General features: G+C 33.8%; 2 protein-coding genes across 6 annotated transcripts; both read right to left on the reverse strand.

Annotated features, from left to right (window-relative positions):
• Positions 1-7,587: 7,587 nt before the first annotated feature.
• LOC110110987 lies at positions 7,588-9,541 on the reverse strand. The gene is made up of 3 exons (XM_020842658.2): positions 8,656-9,541; positions 8,070-8,416; positions 7,588-7,984 (listed from the first exon to the last, which is right to left on the reverse strand). The coding sequence occupies exons 1-3, from the start codon at positions 8,870-8,872 to the stop codon at positions 7,886-7,888; spliced, it is 663 nt and encodes a 220-aa protein (XP_020698317.1). The 5' UTR covers positions 8,873-9,541; the 3' UTR covers positions 7,588-7,885.
• Positions 9,542-10,862: 1,321 nt separating this feature from the next.
• LOC110110986 (protein FAR1-RELATED SEQUENCE 5) lies at positions 10,863-22,313 on the reverse strand. Of its 5 annotated transcripts, none has more exons than XM_020842657.2 (2): positions 20,633-20,694; positions 10,863-13,238 (listed from the first exon to the last, which is right to left on the reverse strand). In XM_020842657.2, the coding sequence occupies exon 2, from the start codon at positions 13,221-13,223 to the stop codon at positions 11,082-11,084; it is 2,142 nt and encodes a 713-aa protein (XP_020698316.1). In that variant the 5' UTR covers positions 13,224-13,238; positions 20,633-20,694; the 3' UTR covers positions 10,863-11,081. The 5 variants fall into 5 exon arrangements, with proteins under 5 accessions (XP_020698316.1, XP_020698315.1, XP_028554587.1 ...); XM_020842656.2 differs by having other exon boundaries at positions 10,863-13,263; XM_028698754.1 differs by lacking the exon at positions 20,633-20,694 and adding an exon at positions 18,494-18,797 and having other exon boundaries at positions 10,863-13,263.
• Positions 22,314-22,677: the final 364 nt, after the last annotated feature.

A 22,677-nucleotide genomic window follows, 5' to 3' on the forward strand; every position in this document is an offset into this window, starting at 1 on the left:
GTTTAAGAAAATAAAAATAAAAAGTATCTGAAGTAGGCACTTTTTTTTTTTTGGGTGCAAATTTAGAGTAAGATATTGGAGTGATATATAAAGATTTTGATTTAGGGAAGATTGATGGTAATTATCAAGAATTTTCAAGGGGATGAAGCTTTAAACTCTTGATAGGATATGTGAGAGATTGAGATAATGGGATCTATTGCATTGTGCATGGCATTTGAGTAATTTAGGTTTCATTTGGGACAATTTTATTATTTTTTTAAGCAGTTATTCGTACAAAATTTTTCTAAACTTAAAATTTTGTACTAAAAAGTTATTATATAAAGCAGTAAAAAGATTGTCCCAAACAGAACCTTAATTTACGAAAACTTTATGAAGGGATTGTCTATAAAATATGAATTTAGGTGAAAATAAGTTGCACAAAATTTCACCCAAATCCCCCAAGTAATTCACATATTTTGGCATTTAGAAAGGATAAACATACTTTTTTTTTATGATTATAATGATTCAATTTATTTGTTTTAATTTATTAATCATCTTCATTAGCTTTATTTCAATTATTTAGAATAGGATTTATGGATTCCTATACTTCACTAGTTTTTAATTGAATGTTTCATAAGATGTTAATATTGGTATATTCAAATTTGTGTGCTTAACTTCTACTGGTTCTCTATCTCTCCTAATAGAATTAAAATTTTGAGTTAAAAGTTAAATTTAGGTTTCTTTTGGAAAAGCTGGTGTAGATAAAATAAATTTTTAAAGCTATTGTAATAAGCAGCTGTTTAGTACATTTTTTTTTAAAAGTAATAAAAAAAATATTGGCCAAATAGAAATTTTGATTATGATTTGAAAACAACATTGGTAAGAAATATAAAAAAATTAAAGTAATGAAAAAACAATCTTAAAAAAGAGGTTTTTCTTGCAATCTGAAAAACAAAGTGGTAAGAAAGCTGTTCCTAATGAAACTTTAATCTATATTAGAAAGTAATGAAATGCAAAGCAAATCATGAGAAAAAGAGCAAGCCTCTCATTTCATTTGCTATCATCAACCAAATTAGGTCATCTACAATCGAACCCCATTCTCCCATATGCAGTTGTCAGAGCGTCCAATCAAAAGGCATAGCGAACGCCATTTTAGCGTTTTGAACAATGCAACGTCAATATTAACGTCGCATTATTCACGAGCACAAATTTTTTCGATGCACGAAATAGGATTGAGAAAGAATATATACATAATATTCTTCTGTTTTTGTTTTGAAAATGGAGCTCGGTCGGAGTCCGATAAATGCGTGCCTGTATTTTGAAGCAGAAAATAAGTTTTTCGGTTGGAGATGCCCTTAAACAAATGAAAATATGATGAGTGCAAAGTAAATATTTCTTAAAGATCATAGAAGTTCCTTTCCATAAGGCCAAGCCCTACATATTATCCAAAAACTGCTGATGATGCAGAACAAAAAATAAAGAACACAAAAGCATATGGCCACTGATTTGCTGATATTGAGAGCAAAAGATGGAGCAATTTGTAGTGCTCTGACATAACAGAGAGGAATTCCATCAAGATAAAAGAAGTGGTGGGATCTATTAACTTTTAATGATAAGTGGATCACCGAAGCTTTTAAGTGTTAATTGCTATTTAATTACCACCTAACACAACGATTATAATTTAGTTAGATTCTGTAGTTATAGTTTCTGCATCACCAGAAGTGTATGGTGGGACTAATCATTATGTTTAAATTTTTAAATTTGCTTCACAATTATTTGATATTTTATTGATATGAAATCAAAATTGATTCATCTCTGACATATGAATTTTTATACTAAAAAACTACTTTAAAAACAGTAAAAAGACTATCTTAAACGAAGCTTTGATAAATGATACATCATCAAAAATTGATTTGTTGAGCATGAATTTTGATGCATAGTTAAATTGAAAGCTTTCAGATTTAAATTTAGAATCTTTCAAACTCTGATTTCGACAAACTAAAATCAAATTGAACATCTCAACGAGACAAATCAAATAGCACCAAAAGTAGTCCAATCCAAGTCTAAATGAAATCGATTGAGTACTTTTTTTTTCTTTTAGAACATTTAGGCCAATTAAGACAAGCTTATCAAACATACAACCCAAGACCTATTGGTTGGTAATCAAAGCTCCCAACCTACAGACTAATATGACCTGCGTAAATCGATTGAGTACTTGAAGCTTAATAGGAAATTTTAGGATTTTGATTGGAGAACTTAACAATCTTAAAATATTGCATTCTTATAAATAATCGAGCTTCTCCACGGGAGAAATCCAGTAAGAGTAATATTGCTTAATTTCAACATCATTAATGAATTTAAATGTTGAAAGAACAATCTATAATTAAGATAATCAATATGGACCGTACGAATGAGCGTTTAATATTTTGATTATATTTATAGTAGATTCAAAAGTGGTCCTTATAATATCTCATAAAGGGTCTATGACTCCAAAAAATATAACCATTACTTTTATTAATAATTTTTAAACAAATTTATCTAAATATCATAATACATTTTTTAAAAAATATAATATAATTATTCATCAAATATTTTCAAAAAAAATATTAGAAATTTTCATTATAAAAAGCTGGCAGCTTTAGAATTAGACATGATTTTTTGTTGATGTGGGCCGGCAAATTATTTTCATAATAATAATAATAATATATTAATTTTCTTAAAGCAATAACAAGCCAAAAAATAGCTGTCACTCAGAACTCTTATTACTCTTTTAAGTGTAAGGAAATTACTGCAATGCCCTTCTTGCCCATTTTCTTTTCGCTCCTATCTGCGGGATTTCTACGGTATTTAATAAAAGTAATTATGAAATTGTTATGAGAAAATTATTGTTTTAAAGAAATTATTGTGAATATAATAAATATATTATTTTTAAGAAAATTAAATAGCTGTTTCCGTTAAGTTATCACATATTAGTAATTTGATCATTAAAATTTATTTTAGATCAAAAAATAATAAATTATAATTACGTTCTGAAAAGATAAGGAAATGATAAAGCAGTCCAAATATATATTTAATTTCACTTATGGAATGTTATGATGATAATATTTTTAATTTTACAATTATATGACTTCTATAAATATTTTACTAACATTTAAAACAATAACAAGGGTTTGCAAGGTAATTAAAACAGGTCAGCTGGACGGTCCGTTTTTTTGTATAAATCGAATTTGCAATGATTCGTAACAGAATAGTTTAGACTGGCCATCAAACTAGCGAACCGAAGAACCAATGTCGGTTTTCATTTGATTGTCCGATACAATTTTCACAATTTTTTTTTGGAATGGGGTATCTACCCACTGTCATCCCGTAAAAGGTGCTTGGTTGCGTAACTAATCTCTCGCCGAGCCTGCCCCACGGATGCAGGCCTCGCAATTATTTTCTCTCTACTTAGATCGCGCTGCATGAGAGGGGAACCGAACAAGGGGTAGGGGTTCTCAACCATGCTCACCCACCAACCCAGCTAAGCTCAGTGGCCGGGGTGATTTTCACATTTCACAATCTTAAGAATTTATTTGTGGTAGCATAAATTTTTGTAAATGTGATTATGCAAATATTGTATAGAGAATAACTTTTAAAAACTATTGTAAGAAATAGCTTATTCGAATAAAAATATTTAAAAATTATAGTTAAATAAAAATTATTATTATAATATGAAAATCAAATAAGAAAACTTTTTTAAAAAAATTAATTGTATTTTAAATTATCAAAAAATAAAAAATATGAAGAACTTTGTACATTTTTTAATTTACTAAAATTCATTAATTATTAGGATAAAATAAGAGGTGCCGAACAGAAAAGTGAAAAGAAAGACAAACAAGCGGCGGAAGGTGAAAGGTTGTGAGCTGTTGAACCATAACGACAGCTCTTTTCCTGGCCCCGCGCCAGCTGTTGACAACGGGCAACCAAACAGACAGAAAGCTGGCTTAGAACATGCGCTTACCCACCTATAAATCCCAACCAATATGTGTTCAATACAAAGTACTAGTCTAGTTAGTACCACCGTTGGATTTACTTCAAACGTCGTAATCTTAACTGACATCTAAGTTATTGGAGGATTAAACGAATCTCGAAGATAATCGAAAAGTTGCAACCTGCCTATATTAGGTCGCTGTACAACAGCGCTGTAGAAGATTAGCTCATGATCAATCATTCCCGCCCACCGGGCAGCAATTGACTGACCCTTTCTTTTTTTTTTTCCTTGAATGTATTGCTTATTAGTTTTATTTTCATTAAGCTCCATACAATATTTCATATTTAGATCTGTAAATTTTTAATTGCAAAAAGGAATACTATTAAGCTTTCCTTTGTTTTTAAGTAAAGAAATTTAAATATTTTAATTATGATATTCATTTCAATCTCATTATGAATTTATTAATAAATATAACAAAATATTATTTACATGAGAAAAAAAATTTATGTAGATGACCCTCACTTGAGATAAAGACCTATTATTATTATTGTTGTTGATATAAAGATATTCTAAATTATGTTAATTGAGGTGGTTCAAATTAATAATATTTTCATTTATAGTATTATTAAAAAGAAGTTTGTGATTTTATCAAAATGAAATCATGTGTTTAATTTAAAAATTATTTATTCACAACTTATCATATATTTAAATAAAATGAACTCCAATTTAAATTTTAATATATTTTTGTAATATGAAGCTTTATTAATTTTTAAATAATATACCGAATGAAACTAATGCAAAGCTATTGAAAGAATAAAATGCAAGTCAAAGAATCAAATAGGGCTGTTAATATTTGATCGAGCCCGAAAAAATAACTTGAACTTGACCCGAATATCATGAGTTTAGACAAACCAGTTTGGAAAAGGGTTGGGCTCGGATTTCAAATCATAACCATAGTATAAATTCAGGTCAACTTCAGACCAACTTAAAAAATTGAAATTAACCCAAAAGTAACCCGTTCGTCTCGTCAATAGCAATCATCTCATTCTTGTTGGTCCACACTATACTCATCATTACGTCGATGACCCGCACTTGTCCTCGCACTCACCCAGCTCCTGCACGCAGCACATGAGCTGGGTAACCGCTCCGCACTCCCTAGCCTGCAAGCCCCCTTGCCCACTGGCATGTACTCGCGCACTCACTTGCACTCTCCCGAGTAGTGCTCAGGTCAACATATCGGGTTTGGTTGACAAAAGTTTGTGACAGGTCAGGTTCATTTTTGAATTTCCAATCCGTTTGTCTAGCTTTGTTGGATGAGTTGAATGCGGATCCATTTTGATTGGAACCGAACTCAAATCGTAAACTCATTTTGACACCCCGGAAAAAAAAATAAGAATATTATACTTCTCTTCTGCTAAGATCTGATTCTTTGGTTTTAAGTTGAATATTGGTTTGGTTTTGTAATTCTTCTGATGCATGTATGTGATTAGGGTTGGAGGTATTGAATTCTTTTGAAAGCTATTGAGGGGTACCATTTCTTTTGGGGATTTAGGATTAGGGTAATAAATGTCAGTTATTATTCCTTCTATTTATTTTCCCTCTTGATTGTAACTTTTATTTTATTTATGGTGGGTTTCCTCTATCTGTTCATGTAATTACTTGTTCTGTGGTATAATGAGATTTTATTTTTGTGATAGTGTCAATTTTTACATACTTTTCATGAAAGTGTTTTATAAAGGACAGAATGAAAGCAATCAAAATGCAGAGTGAAGGCATTTTCGTAATTTTCTGAGTAGATCTGTATGAAATTTCTTCCAATTGCTTCACTGGCCCTTTTGATCAGTTGATTTTACATTTTAAAGTAAATTAAACAAATATAATATACAATGAAATAGAATTTTAAGAATTTTGGGGATCTGTTTGATCTGTTAAATTTAAAGAAATGAATTTCTTATATTACTGAATTTTCGGATGATTAAAGGTGACGAAAAATCGATAAATTATTTATTTTTACTTCTGTGTAAATTTGCAGTAAACCAAATTGGATCTGGATCTCCAGCACCTATTTTGTAGAAATTTTTTTTAATGAATTTACACTTTTGAAGCACCAATAAAATAATTTTTTGCCGACGTTAATAATTCTTTCAAAAGAAAAAAGAACCCCAATAATTTTGCTACTACTGTGATAGCATGATTTTGTCAATTATGTAACTGAAAGTATCATTAGTTTGAAATTCTTAGCATTTTTCCAAAAAAAAAGAAATTCTTAGCTCATAAAGGGCTGATGTGATGGTTTTTTTAGGTCACCTAACCAGAAATATTCCATGCTTGTAAATGTGGCCATGGGAAGCTTTAACTCCAAGCATGATTTGTGGTTGGTTGCTTCCAAATCACTAAAAGGCTTCTGTAAAATATAAGTGGTAGCTATAATGCCTTTCTGTATTAAATGTGTTTAACCATCCAATTTCAGGTAAAATTTAGGCTGTGTTGGGAGAAAAATTATTAGGTGCGGAGTGCGGACGGGGTGAGAACCGTCTGCACATACACAGGGTATCAAGCGGTACCCAGTGGTATCGAACGGTACCGAGCGCGGTTTTATACTAGTGTGCGGACGGTTCTCCCATCCGCACTCCGTATCTAATAATTTCTCGTGTTTGGGATGACTTATTTACTGTTTTTTGAGTTAGTTTTTTACTTAAAATTTTTTATTTTTTATATTAAAAAATTATTTTAAGACTTGCAATAAAAAAGTCTCACAGGTATCGTTTGGGGCAGCTTTTTTACTGCTTCTAGTAAAATATTTGTACTTATAGTTTGAGACAAATTTTTATTGATTTTTAAGACTATTATATAGTAATTTTTTTTTTTGGGGAATTATATAGTAATTTTAAAAGGTTTTAGATATCAAATTTTTAGTACGATTTTGTTTTTTAAATAAGGAAAAATTATTGATAAGAAATTGTGATTATATTTTTAAAACTAAAATTCTAAATGAAATACTGTCTTAATGAAGCCTTCATCTTTGATTCATGAAATTTATTGAATTACTTATTAAGAAATTACATTCATAGTAGTTCAGCTTAGTATTAACCAAATATAATTAGACCTTAAATATCTATTAAACTAACACTTAGAAAATAAAACTGATAATTAATATTATAATTAATAATTACATTATTTGATACTTAAGCTAACTTTTAATTTTATTATCAATCATTATAACTTATTGATGATAATTAAAACTAAAATTAATAACTCATATTTAACATAAAGTTAATTCAAAACACATTAGATTTTATTTTTAAATGAATCAATTGTCTTAAATCTTGAATTACTTTGCCAAACAATTTCATAGAATTTAATAACTATCTTACCAAATAATTTTTAGGATTTAACGTATCAAGGGTTTACTAATGTTTCGTTTGAGATGACTTTTTTATTGCTTCTTAAAATAATTTTCTAATAAAAAATTAAAATTTTTATCCAAGAAAATCACTTTAAGAAGCAGTAAAAAAAACTATCACAAATAAAATCTAAATTCAAATTTAATAGGATTTGCTAAATCCTACTTATTACCAAACAGCCCCTTAAAAATAAAGTTGTAAGAAAACTATCTTAAACCAAGCCATAATTTTTCATTCATCACATTTATTAAATTTCTTGAAATAAACATTCAAAGTAGCTATATGAACACATGAAAGCCATAAAAAGGCAGAATTGAGTTTATTAAATTCATTTCCTCTCAACAAACTTTATTGACACCCATCATCCAGCACTTTAGGCTTCGTTTGGGACGGCTTTCATACTACTTAAAACAGCTTTTATTTTTTGTACTAAAAAGTTGCTTTAAGAAGCAATAATAAAGCCGTCTCAAACAAAGCCATAGTTTCATAATTCTTGACCCAAATTACTCATTTGAAAGCTCAATAAGATACATTAATACCACATTTCATAATGCCCACTAAATGAACTGTGAGATGTGGCTCTCAACAGTTTTGGAACTTCCTGCTGATGCTGAAACTGTCGCTCAGGTTTCTGCCACCAAAAAAATCAAATCATTTGGAGAAATATATAGAACAAACAAAGAATTTGAAATGAATGTACTGAAAGATTTAAAAACCTCATTTTTGGAGAGCTTGAAATGAATTTTCTGGTTCTTGGGCATGGATTTCTGCAGTATGAAGATGGAGAATGTGGCTGCAGCCAAGCCTGCAGATCTCAGCAAAGTTCTCAATCTAAATGTATTGCGACCACTCTTCTCTTTAGATTCGGGACCAGTGTACTCTACCATCTCCCCCAATTCTTCTCCTTCATCCTCTTCACACAATGATAAGCCTTCTGAATTTCCATCAGAAGTAATATCAGCTGTGGTCTTGAATGCCATCTCCGGCTCATCATTGATTTCTTCTTCTTCTTTCTCTTCCTCACTTTGTTTCTCATACTTGCAAAGCTGTGCAAGCTCGTCTTCTACAAAGAATAAAAGAGAAACCATACTAAGATCAAAGAACTCATATGGATTTTATAATGATGCATCCATGGCAGAATGAGTTTCAGTATGTTATTCAGTTATAACCATGGAGATGACAGTCATCAAAGAAAAAAACTTCAAATTTTCTCGTAGTTTATTCCCACATAATATATTTCTGAATGTTTCATAAGGTAGAAGAAACCAGACAAATATCTTGTAGAAATAAGAGTCCACAAACCTTTAATAACTTCTTCATGGGGTTCAGCTTTTGTAGCTTGAAAGTTTGGCTGACTTGGAGGAGTCAAATCCTGCTGCTTGATATTGCTTCCCAGACTCAGCAGTTCTTCTTCCATTGCCTTAGAAGGAAGCACTAACTCCTGAACAAATGTGTGAGAAGTTTTGTGACAGAGAAGCTCCCACTCATCAATATTCATCTGTGTAAAGCCCTTTTCCATTCGATAAGATTTAGTATTAGAGAAAACTTAGTTTGAATGAGAATGAGCAAAAGAGGGTGGAAGCATTTTATAGAAACTGGTTACAGAAGCATGGAGGAAGATAATTATTGAAGGAAAGAGCTTCAGATTATTGCATTGAACTCAATGAAGTGAACGGCTGTCCCCTTGCTTTCAATGCCCCCTCAATCAAATGCCTGTTTGCTGAAATATGAACTTTTTATGAATATAAAGTAGCCTCATCATAAATAATAAGGATTAATTATTTTGTGCGGACACCGAACGCTGTCCGGCCATTCGGAGACCAACCAGAATGCGCCACATCACTCTTATGCTTATTACCATAGCTCAGTACTACTCGGTACCGCTGACATGGCACATTTTGGTTGGTCTCCGAATGGAGTTTTGTGTCTGATCTCCGCACAGAATAATTTCTCCATCATAAGACTGGTAATAGTATAAAGGAAATTATTTGAAAGCTGAGTGCATGAATCGTGAATTATATATCAGAAAGGAAAGCACTGAGAAAAAGCTGAAAGTGAAATTTGTTAAGGTATTTCAAGTATCACAATAGTATGCCAATAATTACCGGAACGAATTCTATGCTAAGAGTAATAATATTATTATAGACTTCAGACAATCCAAATTCTAGCATGTGGAGATGAGTCTTCCCATAATTACCTGAAAAAATGATGGCTCATTTCATGCTATAAAAGTCTAAGCATCATCACAAAAATCCTCATTGATGACTACCACAAAAAAGTTATAATGGAGGCCGTTACAATACTCTTCAATTATGATTAATCATTAGAATTATATAAGAATTAGAATTATTACTTCTATAAATTTAGGGTAGATTCTTGTTGTGTCTTGGAACATTTGCGGCAGTAAAGAGATATAGAGTTTAGCGTCCTAACACTGTATGAAGGTCCAACACACAGACAAAAGAGAGAAAAAGGTGCAAGAGCCATTTTTTAGAGTGACATGCTCCATAAATATGAAGAAGATGAATGAAAAATTCGGAGTGCTCAATCAGACTACCAATATCAATTCCTTCCATTATAGAATACTCATGTTGCATTTAAGTGTCTTAATGATGTCAAAATTAAGCGATCTTGGGCTCGTTGGATTCATCTAATCGAGCCTTGATTTGATTATAAGCATATCATATTAAAAGACCATTTGATTACCCAATTTAAGCTTTGAAGCTTCCAAATATACTTTAAACCCTTGATTTGAGCCCATTTGGGCTTGGATTAGACCAATTTTGATGTTGTTGAGTTCGTCTTATTGATATGTTCAATTTGACTACAAGTTTGCTGAAATTGGTGTTCGAATAATCCCGAATTTAATTTTGTAAGTTGTCAATTAAGATATGCATTGAGATTCAAGCTGGATCAAAACAAATTTTCATGACGTAACAATTCTAAATGTTTTTCCTTCAATTTTATAATGAATTTTGTATCACCGTTGGATGTAGGAAAAGTATCAAATCACATGTATGCTATTTTTCATTCTTGAATTTTAGAGCTTCTGCACAACAAATTGATATCAAAGCCAGCTTGGCTCATTTAGTCAAAAATTCAAGATGGATGAAATCAACTTCTTATCAATAAATTCAAAAGATAATGACTTGTAATCAAGTAAACTGCAATTTTTAACCTCTTGCGTAAATAAGCAAATGAATCGTCCAAAAGCTTTTGTTTCAACAGAAAAACCAAATAAAACATTTCCAAATTGCAAAGATTCAATACCACTTCCAAGGAATACATTTATTCAATCATAAAAAAGGTGTAGAACAATATATAATTAACAACATTACAACATTATTGACTTGCGTATTTGCAAGATTCTTGTAGAAACAAAACTGACTACTTGGCTAGCAGAATTTGTATTTTGTTCTAGAGTTGGATGTAAAAGAAAAATGAAAATTCTATCAGTATAGCAATAACATTTTATAAATTTAAAAGTCAAACAATAGAACAAAACATCATAAAGCAAGCTCACGTATCCAAGAAAGTAAATACTAAATATCATTTTCATGAAGTAATTATATTACATGCTATAGGAATTTTCTAATTTCATACATAAAAAAAGTACTGCTATACATCATGGAAATTTAACAATTTCTGAAAAAAGTACTTATATTTGGAACAGAGCTGCTGCTCTCATGATAACAAACAAGTTGTTTAATATTAATAAAAAATGATTCTTACAGTACATCATCTTCTGCATTTCTTTTGCTTCTACCATCTTCATCTTGTTGAGTTAACCTGGGTAGGAGGGCCTTCTTAGGCTGCAATTTTGGCAGAGGAACCTTATATTGCATCTTCTGTAACCTTGCAAATCTTTGGAGATTCTGTTGGCCTTTCTTCTGATTGTTTTTAGCAGCAATAACTTCGGCAAAAGACTTCTGCAGTGCTAGTTTAGCAACCTTATATGTCTCTGAGGATAAAGCCCCTTCCATACCAAATTTAACAGCGTCAAGGCAAAGATCATTGTACCAAGCAACTAAATACTCTTGGAAACTTAGCCCAACTTCTGTAACTCTTTCTTCAAGAACTACATTGCTCAGGACATTTCTTGTCCATCTCTTCAGAACATAGGCCTCGGGGAGAACACGAACTCCAACAACAAAAAAGACTCTCAAGACATGCCTACATAAAATGCCACAACGCTCAAATTTGCAACAACTACAGCTTGCCTTTTGATCAGAATCATTGAAACTAACAATGTAGCCCTTATGATTATCATCTTCCTTCATCACATTATACTTGCTTATAGGCCCATGCTCCCTTTTGTCAACATGATATCCTAATGATTCAACAAACTCCTCCTGAAATTTCTCAAATACTGCATTTGTGTAAATATCCACAGCTTGTCTTTCAATAGGTGATGGTGTCTTCAAAAGGGGCTTAGAGTATACTGTAGCAAGGTCTTCTTGGGCTTCCCTCTCGTACTGAGATGACATAGCTTGATCAAATTTTGAAATAAACAATAGTAAAGAAGTTTTAGTATTGAAGTTCCTCTTGAAGAATTTATTTAAGCTTTCTGGTCTTTGAGATGGAGACAGCTCAGGAAAGAATAAGTCTGTCTGGTAAATTGAAGCCCAGAGAGGGCGAATTTCATAGAGTGATTGCAGCCATGCATTATCCCACAGGTTGTATTTATCAAGGATGTATTCCCAACGAGTCTCAAACTCCTCCATTGTCTCAGAGTCATTAATGCAATCTTTTAACTCCCTTCTTAATGCAGGGTATTTCATATAGACATCACATAACTTTTGCTTGCATCTGCTTAATATGTGCCACTTACAGAAGCAATGACGAGTTCTTGGAAATACCCTTGAGATAGCTCCTTCCATGGCCTTATCCCTATCGGTAAATAATGAAAGAGGATGATGACCACCCATGGCAGCAAGCCAAGTTTCAAAAAGCCAAACATAGGAACCCTTAGTTTCATCCATTAGCAAGGCACAGCCAAATGTAACAGACTGCAAATGATGGTTTATGCCTCTAAAGGTAGCAAAGGGCATCATGTATTTTGTTTTTTTGTAAGTAGTATCGAATGTCACCGCATCGCCGAAGCATTGATAAGCCATCCTAGATTTGGAATCAGCCCAGAAAACATTGGTCAAGCAATTGTTGTTATCGACTTGGATTGCATAGAAAAATGCAGGATTATCAGCTTGCATCCTCTTCAAATACTCCAGAAGACACTGAGCCTCCCCTCCTTCCCCGAATGGATTGACCCTGATCCCCCTGTTGAAGTTCTTCAAATTATTGAAACCGTTTGGCTCACTAGGAATTAGAGCTGATTTTGGTGAGATCATAGACCTATCAGCACACGGTCGCACTTTATCAGGTAAAGCAACCATATGAGTATGCTCAGTCTCAAGCTTAGTAACCAACCATTTACCATGATCCTTTCTGATGACCTCAATCATGGCCATGCATCCTTCCCTTGTAGTTCCCCGCTTCCTCTTCTTCTTTCCATCATCATATATTACCCTCTTGGAATGGAATCCTTCTCGAGTACACACAAACCGCCGCATGATTACTGTATCATCTTTTCTTGAACGTCGTGACTTATTCATTCGAACACCAAATCCTACATGATTTGCATAGGCTATGTAGTACTCCTTAGCTGCCTCATCGCTATCAAACTCCATTCCTATGGCTGGCTCAACAATACCATTACTGTCAACGAGAATCAGCGGCGCTGGGATTGAGCCATTTAATTCGTCGCCTAAAGCATCAAGAGCCAAAACCATTGGAGGATCTGTCGAGTTATCATTAAGATCCATGGCACTATCCCTTAACAAGCTATAATCATCCGTTAAGGTCACTTCCATCTTTCAAATCCAGACCTGAAAAAATCAACCATATAATGACCTGCATGTGAAATTAGCTGTTCATCAATGCATTTAAGAAAGAGTTTCAGGAACTTTAGCATGATTTCTTCTTTCATCAATTAGTATCATTTGAAGTAAAAGTAACAGCAGATATTTAAAAAAAATGAAAAGATATGAAAAAGTTCTTTGACTTGAAATCGTCAATTTAACCTTTTTCTTAATCAACAATACAAAAGTAGAAAGATTTCTGATTTTTCCAGCATGGTATTATGGGCTACGAAAATTCGCACCCTGGTCTTTCACAAAGAGAGTTTTAAGGATTATTCTTAAGTCAAATTTTTAAAAGTCAGATTAGGATTAAAATAAGACAATACCTAGAGATTTCACCCTCATTTCACAAGGACTTTATAATTTAGTTTCAGGTTTTCCATAGGTGCAAATCCCTATCAATAGTCAGTCTTCCCAATATCAAAAGAAAACTTTTGATTAAGGTCAATCATTAAATAAGCATCAATTTCCTAGCATATGATAGCAACAATTTTTATTTAGAATTTGAAATTTATCACCAAGAACTTAAAGCAGATAGTGGCGAAAATTATTCCAGACTACTTAGTCAAAGAAGATAGTCAACCCAATTTGACCGAAGGATCCATATCGACAGTCATGGGTTGAGTCACCCAAGGAAATATTGTAGACTTGAATTAGATGTTCATCTAAAGGGATAAATTTGAGTTGACCTTAGCTAACATAGGGCTTTAGGCTGCCCTATCAAGTATATAATATGATTCATTGCTTAAAAAATTTTAGCCATTCGAGAACATATGTGCATTGGCCATGATTATAATTTAATCGTGTTATTTCCCAACAAAGTCCCAAGAGAAGTGCTCTCAAGAGTTTTAGAAAAGAAATGAGTTAATAATACTTATATTCAAGTCATTAATAATATATATATAAGATGCTATCAACTTCTGTTCAAATTAGCGGTTTGACCAAGTTTTTTTCTAATTCAATAATCCAATGCATATAGAATCTAAACACCAAAAGAATTCATTCTGGATTACAAAATAATACCTTAATTATTTAGATTCAGAGGATCCAAACTCTACTTTACTCCGCTTGGCCATTTCCTTTTTCTTAAATATCAAAAAGTATCACAAAGTGAGGACAATCAGCTCAGTAAACTATTATCACTAATCCACCATGCATGTCAATATCATATTCACAAAAATTTAATTAAAGATTCAGTTAGTAAGAAAAAAATTATATATGTTATATGAAAAAAGCTTGTATTATTAAGAATGTTGCAAATGATGTGCTTAAATTTTCAAAAGAAAAAGCTCATAATAATAAAAATAGTTAGTGGTGGAATTAAAATGTGCAAGAAAAGATAAAAAATAAGAAGTTTTATTATAATAATTGGTTTGGATATAAAAACACTGAGTTGAGAAAGATATAAAGAGGCTCATAAGGTACTATAAAAGCAATCTGCGATGCAAAAATTTTAGTCTTTAATGATTTATATCATTGATGAACCAAAAGCAAAAAAAAAAATCAGGTCTCGTATGCAAAAAAAAAATGAAATCTAACTTACAGTAAATTTTTAAGGGCCGATGATTGCTCGCGAGTGCGGTGGAAGAACCTCGACAGCACGGAGAAAGAAGAACCTCGACGGCTGCTCGCGAGTGTTGCGGCGGTGCGAGAAGAACCTCGCCGGTGCGCGGGTGTGGGGTGCGGCTGCTCGCGAGTCGCGGGTGAGGGGGAAGAACCTCGACAGCACGGAGAAGGAAGAACCTTGACGTCTGGTCGCGAGTGCGGCGACGGTGCGGGAAGAACCTCGCCGGTGCGCGGCTGCTCGCGAGTCGCGTGTGCGGCTGCTCCTTTCGCTCGAATGGAAGCAAACAGCGGAAATGGGATTAGGGTGGAATAGGGAGTGAACCGGTGCTTTAAGTGTTTTTTTTTTAATTTAAAATATGAAATAGTCGGACACGCGTGTCCGACACGCGTGTCCGGCTTAAGTTTTTCAAAAAGAATTCTGGACACGCTCAAACCGTGTCGGACACGTGTCCCCGCCGTGTCGGGCGCGTGTCCGTGTCCGACACGTGTCCGACACTGCACTGCCTCTTAAAACGGAGTGTCGGTGCATCGCAGATTGCTTTTATAGTTTTGATACAAATTATTTTAGAAAAAAAAAAAACAGATATATTTCAAATTTATATTGGTAATAAGAACATTGCACATAACATTCATAGGCGAAAATATGAAGATTTAATAAATGAAGATAGGAATCAGATTTTTTTTAAAAAAAAACCTTCTGGGCATAATCACAAATATTGTCGTACACGATTAAATGCAAATATCGATTGCGTATATTTTTTTACAACAATGATTAGCTTTCCATAGACATGATGAATCAGAGGATTAAATTTTTTTGAACTTCTGCGTTTTCTTTCTAACCATAATAAAAATTTAAGTTATTTTGGATAATGCTCATCAAAACAATAAAGTAATAGCTCATGAAATCTAGAAAGATGTCACAGAAATTGCTGCAATTGAGATTTCAAATATTATAATCAATGATTTAAAAAATGATGTATTCGCAATTTTACATGGATCTCGAGATATATCAGTTAAAGAATAGGTTGTCGTTATTTTACGTTACGTTGATACACGAGAATGTGTTATTGAGCATTTTATTGGATTATTCATGTATGAGATATAACTATTCTAACACTAAAGTTAGTCGTTGAAGCTTTTTTGTGAAGTATAGGTTGAGTGTGACACAACTACGTTGACAAGAATACAACAGAGCAAGCAAGTTTAATGGACTATTGATTATGAAAGAAAACTCTTCAGCTTATTATGTGTATTATTTTGTACACCAGCTCCAACTAGAATTGGTAATCATTGCAAAAAAAATCATGTCCAAATAGCTTCCTTCTTTAATATTATGATTAATTTATTAAATATAATTGGTAGTTCATAGTTCATACAGAATAAGAGATATTAAGAAGAAAATATTATAAAAAAATTATTGAACAACTAGAAAGTGAAGATGTTATAAAAAATTGAGGTTTAAAATATATGCAATTATCACCACCAATTCACATGAAATGGCTAACCTAGTGTTAATGTGAAGAAGAAGAGAAGATGATATGAAGTATAGTATATGTTCATTGTGTGTCAAAAATCCATCATTGCATTATTATAAAATATATGTAATTTGCATAGCTTTTCACCAACAAATAGCAACTGTTGATAAGCAACAATGCACATCTTATATAACTTTAAAAGCTTTAGCTCTCAACTTGTTTCTCCAAATGATATAAACATAGTATATTAAACTTAACAGCTAACCTCTTCAAATTTATAATAAGCACATTAAAATCAAAGTAGAAACACTTCATAATTTATTCAATACATGACCAATATTCAATTTCCTCATAAAACCAATAGGCTTCCTCAATAAGTATACAAAGTTTATATCAATTGATTGTAACAACATTATCTGCCATTAAGATAGAGTCCAAAAAATAATAACAAGAAAAGTTTAAAAAAAATAGTTGCATACGTGAAAGAATCTTTTGGATCCCTACTAGACATTAAATATATACAAATGCAACATTGAATTTTCCATATGGATCCTTGCCATACATTAAATACAGCTTGGAGAGTAAAAATCATGTAAATCTACATTTGTTTCATTGCGGTAATAGTTTGGAGAGTAAAAAGAATGAAAACTACATCTAGTTCATTTCCAAAACAGTTTGGAGAATAAGAGGAATGAAAATCTGTCTACTTCATTTAAAAAAAAAAAGATTGGAGGACAAAAAGAGTGAAAAAAAACTGCATCTATTGCATTTTCAAAACAATTTTGAGAACAAAAAGAATGAAAATTTGCATATACTTTATTTCCAAAATAATTTGAAGAATAAAAGGAAGAAAAATCTAAATCTGCTTCATTTCCAAAATAGTTTGGATAACATAATAAATGAAAATATGCATCTACTACATTTTGAAAACGGTTTGGAAAAAACAAAAGGAATGAAAGTCTGCATCTATTTCATACTCTGTGTACGCATAAAAGAATAGATGCTCATGTTTTTAAAAGAATAACAAAAGTTCATATAATATTACTTATGAAAATAGGTAAGTATTCATTTACCCTAGAGAGTTTAGCAAAGAGTAATACTCTTTTTTTTCATCAAATATATTCACAATCTCGCATGTTAATTGAAACTTACAATAATATCTCTAACCAAGCTCATCAAATTGTCAATGAAACTAATGCTAACTATCATGTCTAATTTCAATATAGTGGAGTATACAAGATTCGTGCATGTATTATGAGTAGTATGCCATCAAAAAGTTATATAAAAAACTATTAAAATTACAACCATACAACCTCAGCCACAGTTTCAACCATTAGAAATTCAATCTAAGTTCTCTTTGAAGAAAGCAGGTCATGAAATGTCTTTCTAAAAGCAAAAAAAAATTGATTATCAAATACCAGAAATAAATCACCAACAGGCTTAACAACCTCAGCCGTTAAGAGAGAAATATAAATAACAAAGATCCACTTTATTACTAACAAAGAAAATTTTGTAAAGGAAATATATGTACATGGATATAAAAGAAAATAATTAAAGTCAAATGTTAGAAATGAATCAAAGTTTTCTGATTGGTGACACTAAACTCTAACAAGAAGACATATTGCATCTTGCTATCAAGATGATATATTTTCATTTTGTTAACATTTCCAATAAAACAAATATTGCTAAGTAACTAATCTAACGGAGAAGAGAGATGCAACAATGTAGTTTAGAAAGTAATAAATATGTATAGTTATGTCATTTAGAAAAATGTGTAGTTATGTCATATTGTCATCATCAGCTATCTAACCCACAAGGAAGAAAAGCCATACGAAATTAATGTGAAGTTTTATTCTTAGAACACCCATTTCATACCAAACCTAATGAGATATACACACACACCAAACCTAATGGAAAGAAAAAAAATGCAGTCATTTAGCTTGGGAGAGAAGACATATGCAGTTGATTGGTTTAGAAGAATCATGAGCTGCAGCCTTTGAAAGAATTTTAACTCAAGGATAGCGTTTTTTCCTCACAAAAAGGAAGATATCTCCGTTTAAAAAAGAGAAACGCTAAGAAGTTTTTAGCATGCCAAAGAAAGCCAGAAGATGAGAAAACCAAAAGAAAAAGCCGATAGAGGTCGGTTGCGTGCAGGATCAGAAGGATTGCCGACATCCATACCTCTTACATGCGACCAGGAGAACATGCAATAACCGGCCGCCCCTTTGCCCTCTCATGCTCGGCTGCACGCCACCTCCTCTTGCCCTAGGTTTGGTCGAATAAGAGGACACGCACGCACGCCACCGCCTCTTGCCCTACGTTTGGCCGAATGTGGGAGACACACGCACGCACGCAAGCGGCTAGGGGTGTCAATTCTTGACACGACCTGAAACACGACCCGAACCCGACCCAGAAAAATCTGGGTTCGGGTCAAACCGAACCCGAAATGGGTCGGGTTCGGGTTGAACAAATCAACCCATTTTAAAAATCAGGTCGGGTTCGGGTTGACCCAGCAACCCGAAATTGACCCGAAAGTGACACGAAAACTCATATTTGACACAAAAACCCGAGATTTACTTGTTTTTGACCCGATTTTGACCCTAAAATCGAGTATTGACCCAATTTTGACAGGAAAATTAGCAATTTTAGGTCAACTTCGGGTCATTCGTGTCGGGTCGGGTTCGAGTCCAGAAACATGACTTGTTTTTTAAAACGGGTCGGGTTCGGGTTGACCCAAACAATGCCGGGTCAATTCCGGGTTCGACCCGAACCCGACCTACTGACCCGAATTGACACCCCTACAAGCGGCTCCTCTCACGTACATAAGCCGCACAAATCAGGCCCCAAACCCCTCAAATTTGAACTTTTATTTGGTCCGGTCACCTGACTTAGCTTTACGTTCGGACGCTGGTAAAATAATGCCACGTGTTCTCACTATTTACTGCACGGCCTAACAACCCCGACCCGGAGCGGAGACGGGATTGCTATGTTCGCGTGTTGCTAGGTATTGTTCGGGATTTGCTTGGTATTGGTCGGCAATAATGAGAAATATCATTCTGTGAAGACCAATACCAAGCAAAACCGAGAAATACTGAGTTTTTCTCGGTATTGCTCGGTATTGGTCTTCACATAGCGATATTTTTCATTATTACCAAGGAATACCTAGCAATACCAAGCAAAACCTAGCAATACGGAGCAATACACGAACATAGCAATCTCGGGTCAAGTCGTCGGACGGCGCGGTATTGAGTAAAACCACGTGGAGACATGTTATTAGCGTCCGAATATAGAGCTACGTCAGGTCACCTGACCTAATAATTGTCAAATTGACCTAATGGCTATTAAGGAAGAAAAATTACCATCTTGCCCTTCCTAATTTGCAATTTAATGCTGAGATTTAGTTTGGAGGATTTTTGAATTTTGAGGCATTAAAAGAGCTATTTTATGACTTAATATTAAATAGGTAATTAAATTGAATAGAAATATGCTTAATTTGAAACAAATATAATTTGTGCTGAAGCGTGAAAACATATTAAATTTTATTAGGCATGCTTGCTGAATTTTGAAATGAATTTGTGTTTATTTAGATTAATTTTAGTGCACATTGAACCTATGCAGACTAATTTGGCATTAAGTCAATATTTTTTCTTTAATTTGGGTTCATGTCAATTTAATTTCATTTTAAATAGTGTTCATTTAATTTTAATTAATAGAAGATATATTAATTTAGGCCGATCAGAGTCGTAGGTCGAATTAAACTCGAATCGGGCTGAATTGATCCGATGTTGCTCAATTTAATGTATTTCGTTAAAACTTATTAATTAATTTGGTCTAGGCTCGATTCAATTTAATGGGTCTACGACGGCTTCGAGGCTGAATCAAACACGTCTCGAGTCAAACTGACCCTACATTGAATTGAATTGAATTGAATTGACTTTGACATGGCATGAACTAATATAATTTAGATTGAATTGGCATTCATTAATTTTAAGTTGAATTAATTAAATTCAATTTGGTGTAAACCTATTCGATTTAGATCAAATCAATGCGATCAAGGTTGAGGCCACACTATGTCATCCGATGTCCACCTAAGAAAAATCCTAAGGGGCTGTTTGGTATCAGATTTACAGCGGGATTTAAGTCGGATTTAGGCTAAATCCAGCCAAACAGTTTTTGTGCGCTCGTTAAATCCCGGGATTCAGTAAATCCCGGATTTACGGATTTACAGCTTAAATCCGGGATTTAGTAAATCCGAGGGGTAGCCGGATTTAAATCCGAGCGGGATTTATCCGAAGAAGCGCGCGAAAGGGAGAAAGTTACCTTCACAGCCAGCGAGCTCCCGTTCTTGCTTCCGATCAAAATGCCGTAGCTTCCGATCAAAATGCCGTAACTTCCGATCCGGGTTGAAGTCGTCGCAGGAGCGAAGTCGAACAGCCACGAAAGAGCCGAAGAAGCGACGTCTGCAATCTCTACACCTCCCGCGAAAGCAACGGAGCCGAACAGCAACGACGAAAAGAGAAGATGAGGCAAACCCTAGACGCCTCTAAGTTATTATTGATTAACTTAATTAATATAATTTAAAATATTAATACTTAAGTAAATTAATTAAATAGTTAATTGTAATTTAGTGCATAAATTAACTATAATCCTGAAATATGTTACCAAATAATTTCTCCGAATTTAACAAGATTTAACATTTAGCATAACAAACAGTTTTCAAGATTTAAAACATTTCGGATTTACTAAATTCGAATTTACAGGATTTACTAAATCTCACTAAAGTTAAATCCCACTTGTTGCCAAACAGCCCCGAAGGATGACTTATACACTATAATAGGGAGTCCTATGTTCTAGTAGAATCTTAGGAAAGACCAACCTCACCAAAAATGAGGTCATAAGTGACCACTAAGGCAGTAACCAAATAAACATATATATATATAATCAAAACTTTTAAATCAAATGAAAATACTAATAATATTAATTTTGTTAAAATAAAATATTAATTTTTTCATACAAATATTTTAATGTGTTAAAATGATAAATTATTATAGAAATAAATATTAAATTTAAGTTATAATATCAATCCATAAAAATTATACAATATATATATCTCTAAATTACAAAAAAAAACTTTATGATATAGATAAAAATAGCCCGATTTTATATGTTGTTCATTTAAAAAAAAAAAAAAAAACTTACATTTCCCAAAAAAAAAAAAAAAAACCTAACCTTTTACGTTTACTCATAGGCCAAACCCATTAGAACCTCTTCCTATTTACGTGGCCAGAGAGCCATCCACGTGTTATCGTCTCAAACTCACCCAACTTGCACCCCCGCTGCTCCTCGCATTGCCGAAATCCACGAGTTTCGCCGGCGACGAGCTCGGCAGGATGGCGAGCACAAGCGGCTCTAAGATCCCGGAATCATCTGGCCAACCGCCTACCTCTTCCCCATCCGCCGCAGCACGGGAGTGCGAGTCCTGTCGCTCCGCTCCCGGTATACCATTCTGCCGCGTCGAGTGGTCCTTCCTTTGCACCGGCTGTGCTGCCGTCGTCCACGGACACAATTGCATCGTCTCCGTAACACCAAACCCTAACTCAAATTTCCCCCAGTTCCCTTATTATCCCTACCCTTACCCTTACCCTTACCCTTTTGCCAACCCTAGCTCCGATCCAAACGCTGTCGTTCATCCATCATCGGACGAGGATGAGCTCTCTCCGGCGGACGGACAAGGGAGGGGATGGCGTCATATTCCCGGGAGAGCGACGTCTTATCGGCGGATGGAGAGCGTGATGCGGTATAGGGAGAAGAGGAAGAGCCGAAAATTTGAGAAGACGGTGAGGTATGAGAATAGACGGGCTTACGCTGAGCTGAGGCCGAGGTTGGATGGAAAATTTGCTAGCAGGAAGGATGGCGACAGAAAGGAGGCGCCGTGCCCGCCGGATACGGTTAATCAGGTGGTAGAGAACCTGGGTAAGAACAGGACGTCGATGGGGTATGTGGAAATAGATCAGGTTACGGTGAGAGCTGAAGCCGGTGGCGAATTGGAAGGATTGGTGGCTGGAGGTGTGGAGCTAGGGCAACCTGATTTCATAGAGGATGTGAGGTTTCAGTGATCTTGTTGGTATGCTATGATTTCTTAACCTTGTTTTATATTGCTCATCAATAAATGATGCTTTGATATATTTGCTTGGGGGTTTTATATAAATAGTACTGAATTGAAGTTCTCTAATCAGGTTGCTTATGACGCTGCATTTGTTTTTCTATGGAGAATATCGTAAAAAATAACAAATAACAATTACTAGGTTACTTGAGGATGCTTCTATTGGTTATAGTAAGTGGAGTTACGGCTTGGAATATAAACT

This window comes from Dendrobium catenatum, unplaced genomic scaffold (assembly GCF_001605985.2).
Source record: "Dendrobium catenatum unplaced genomic scaffold, ASM160598v2 fragScaff_scaffold_1132, whole genome shotgun sequence".
Classification (NCBI taxonomy): domain Eukaryota; kingdom Viridiplantae; phylum Streptophyta; class Magnoliopsida; order Asparagales; family Orchidaceae; genus Dendrobium; species Dendrobium catenatum.

Coding starts and splice junctions, on each gene's coding strand:
- LOC110110986 (XM_020842657.2), bottom strand. CDS start 13,223: ATGGAAGTGACCTTAACGGATGATTATAGCTTGTTAAGGGATAGTGCC.
- LOC110110987 (XM_020842658.2), bottom strand. CDS start 8,872: ATGGAAAAGGGCTTTACACAGATGAATATTGATGAGTGGGAGCTTCTC. Junction 8,417..8,655: donor CCATGAAGAAGTTATTAAAG/GTTTGTGGACTC, acceptor TATTCTTTGTAG/AAGACGAGCTTGCACAGCTT. Junction 7,985..8,069: donor TCAAGCTCTCCAAAAATGAG/GTTTTTAAATCT, acceptor TTTTGGTGGCAG/AAACCTGAGCGACAGTTTCA.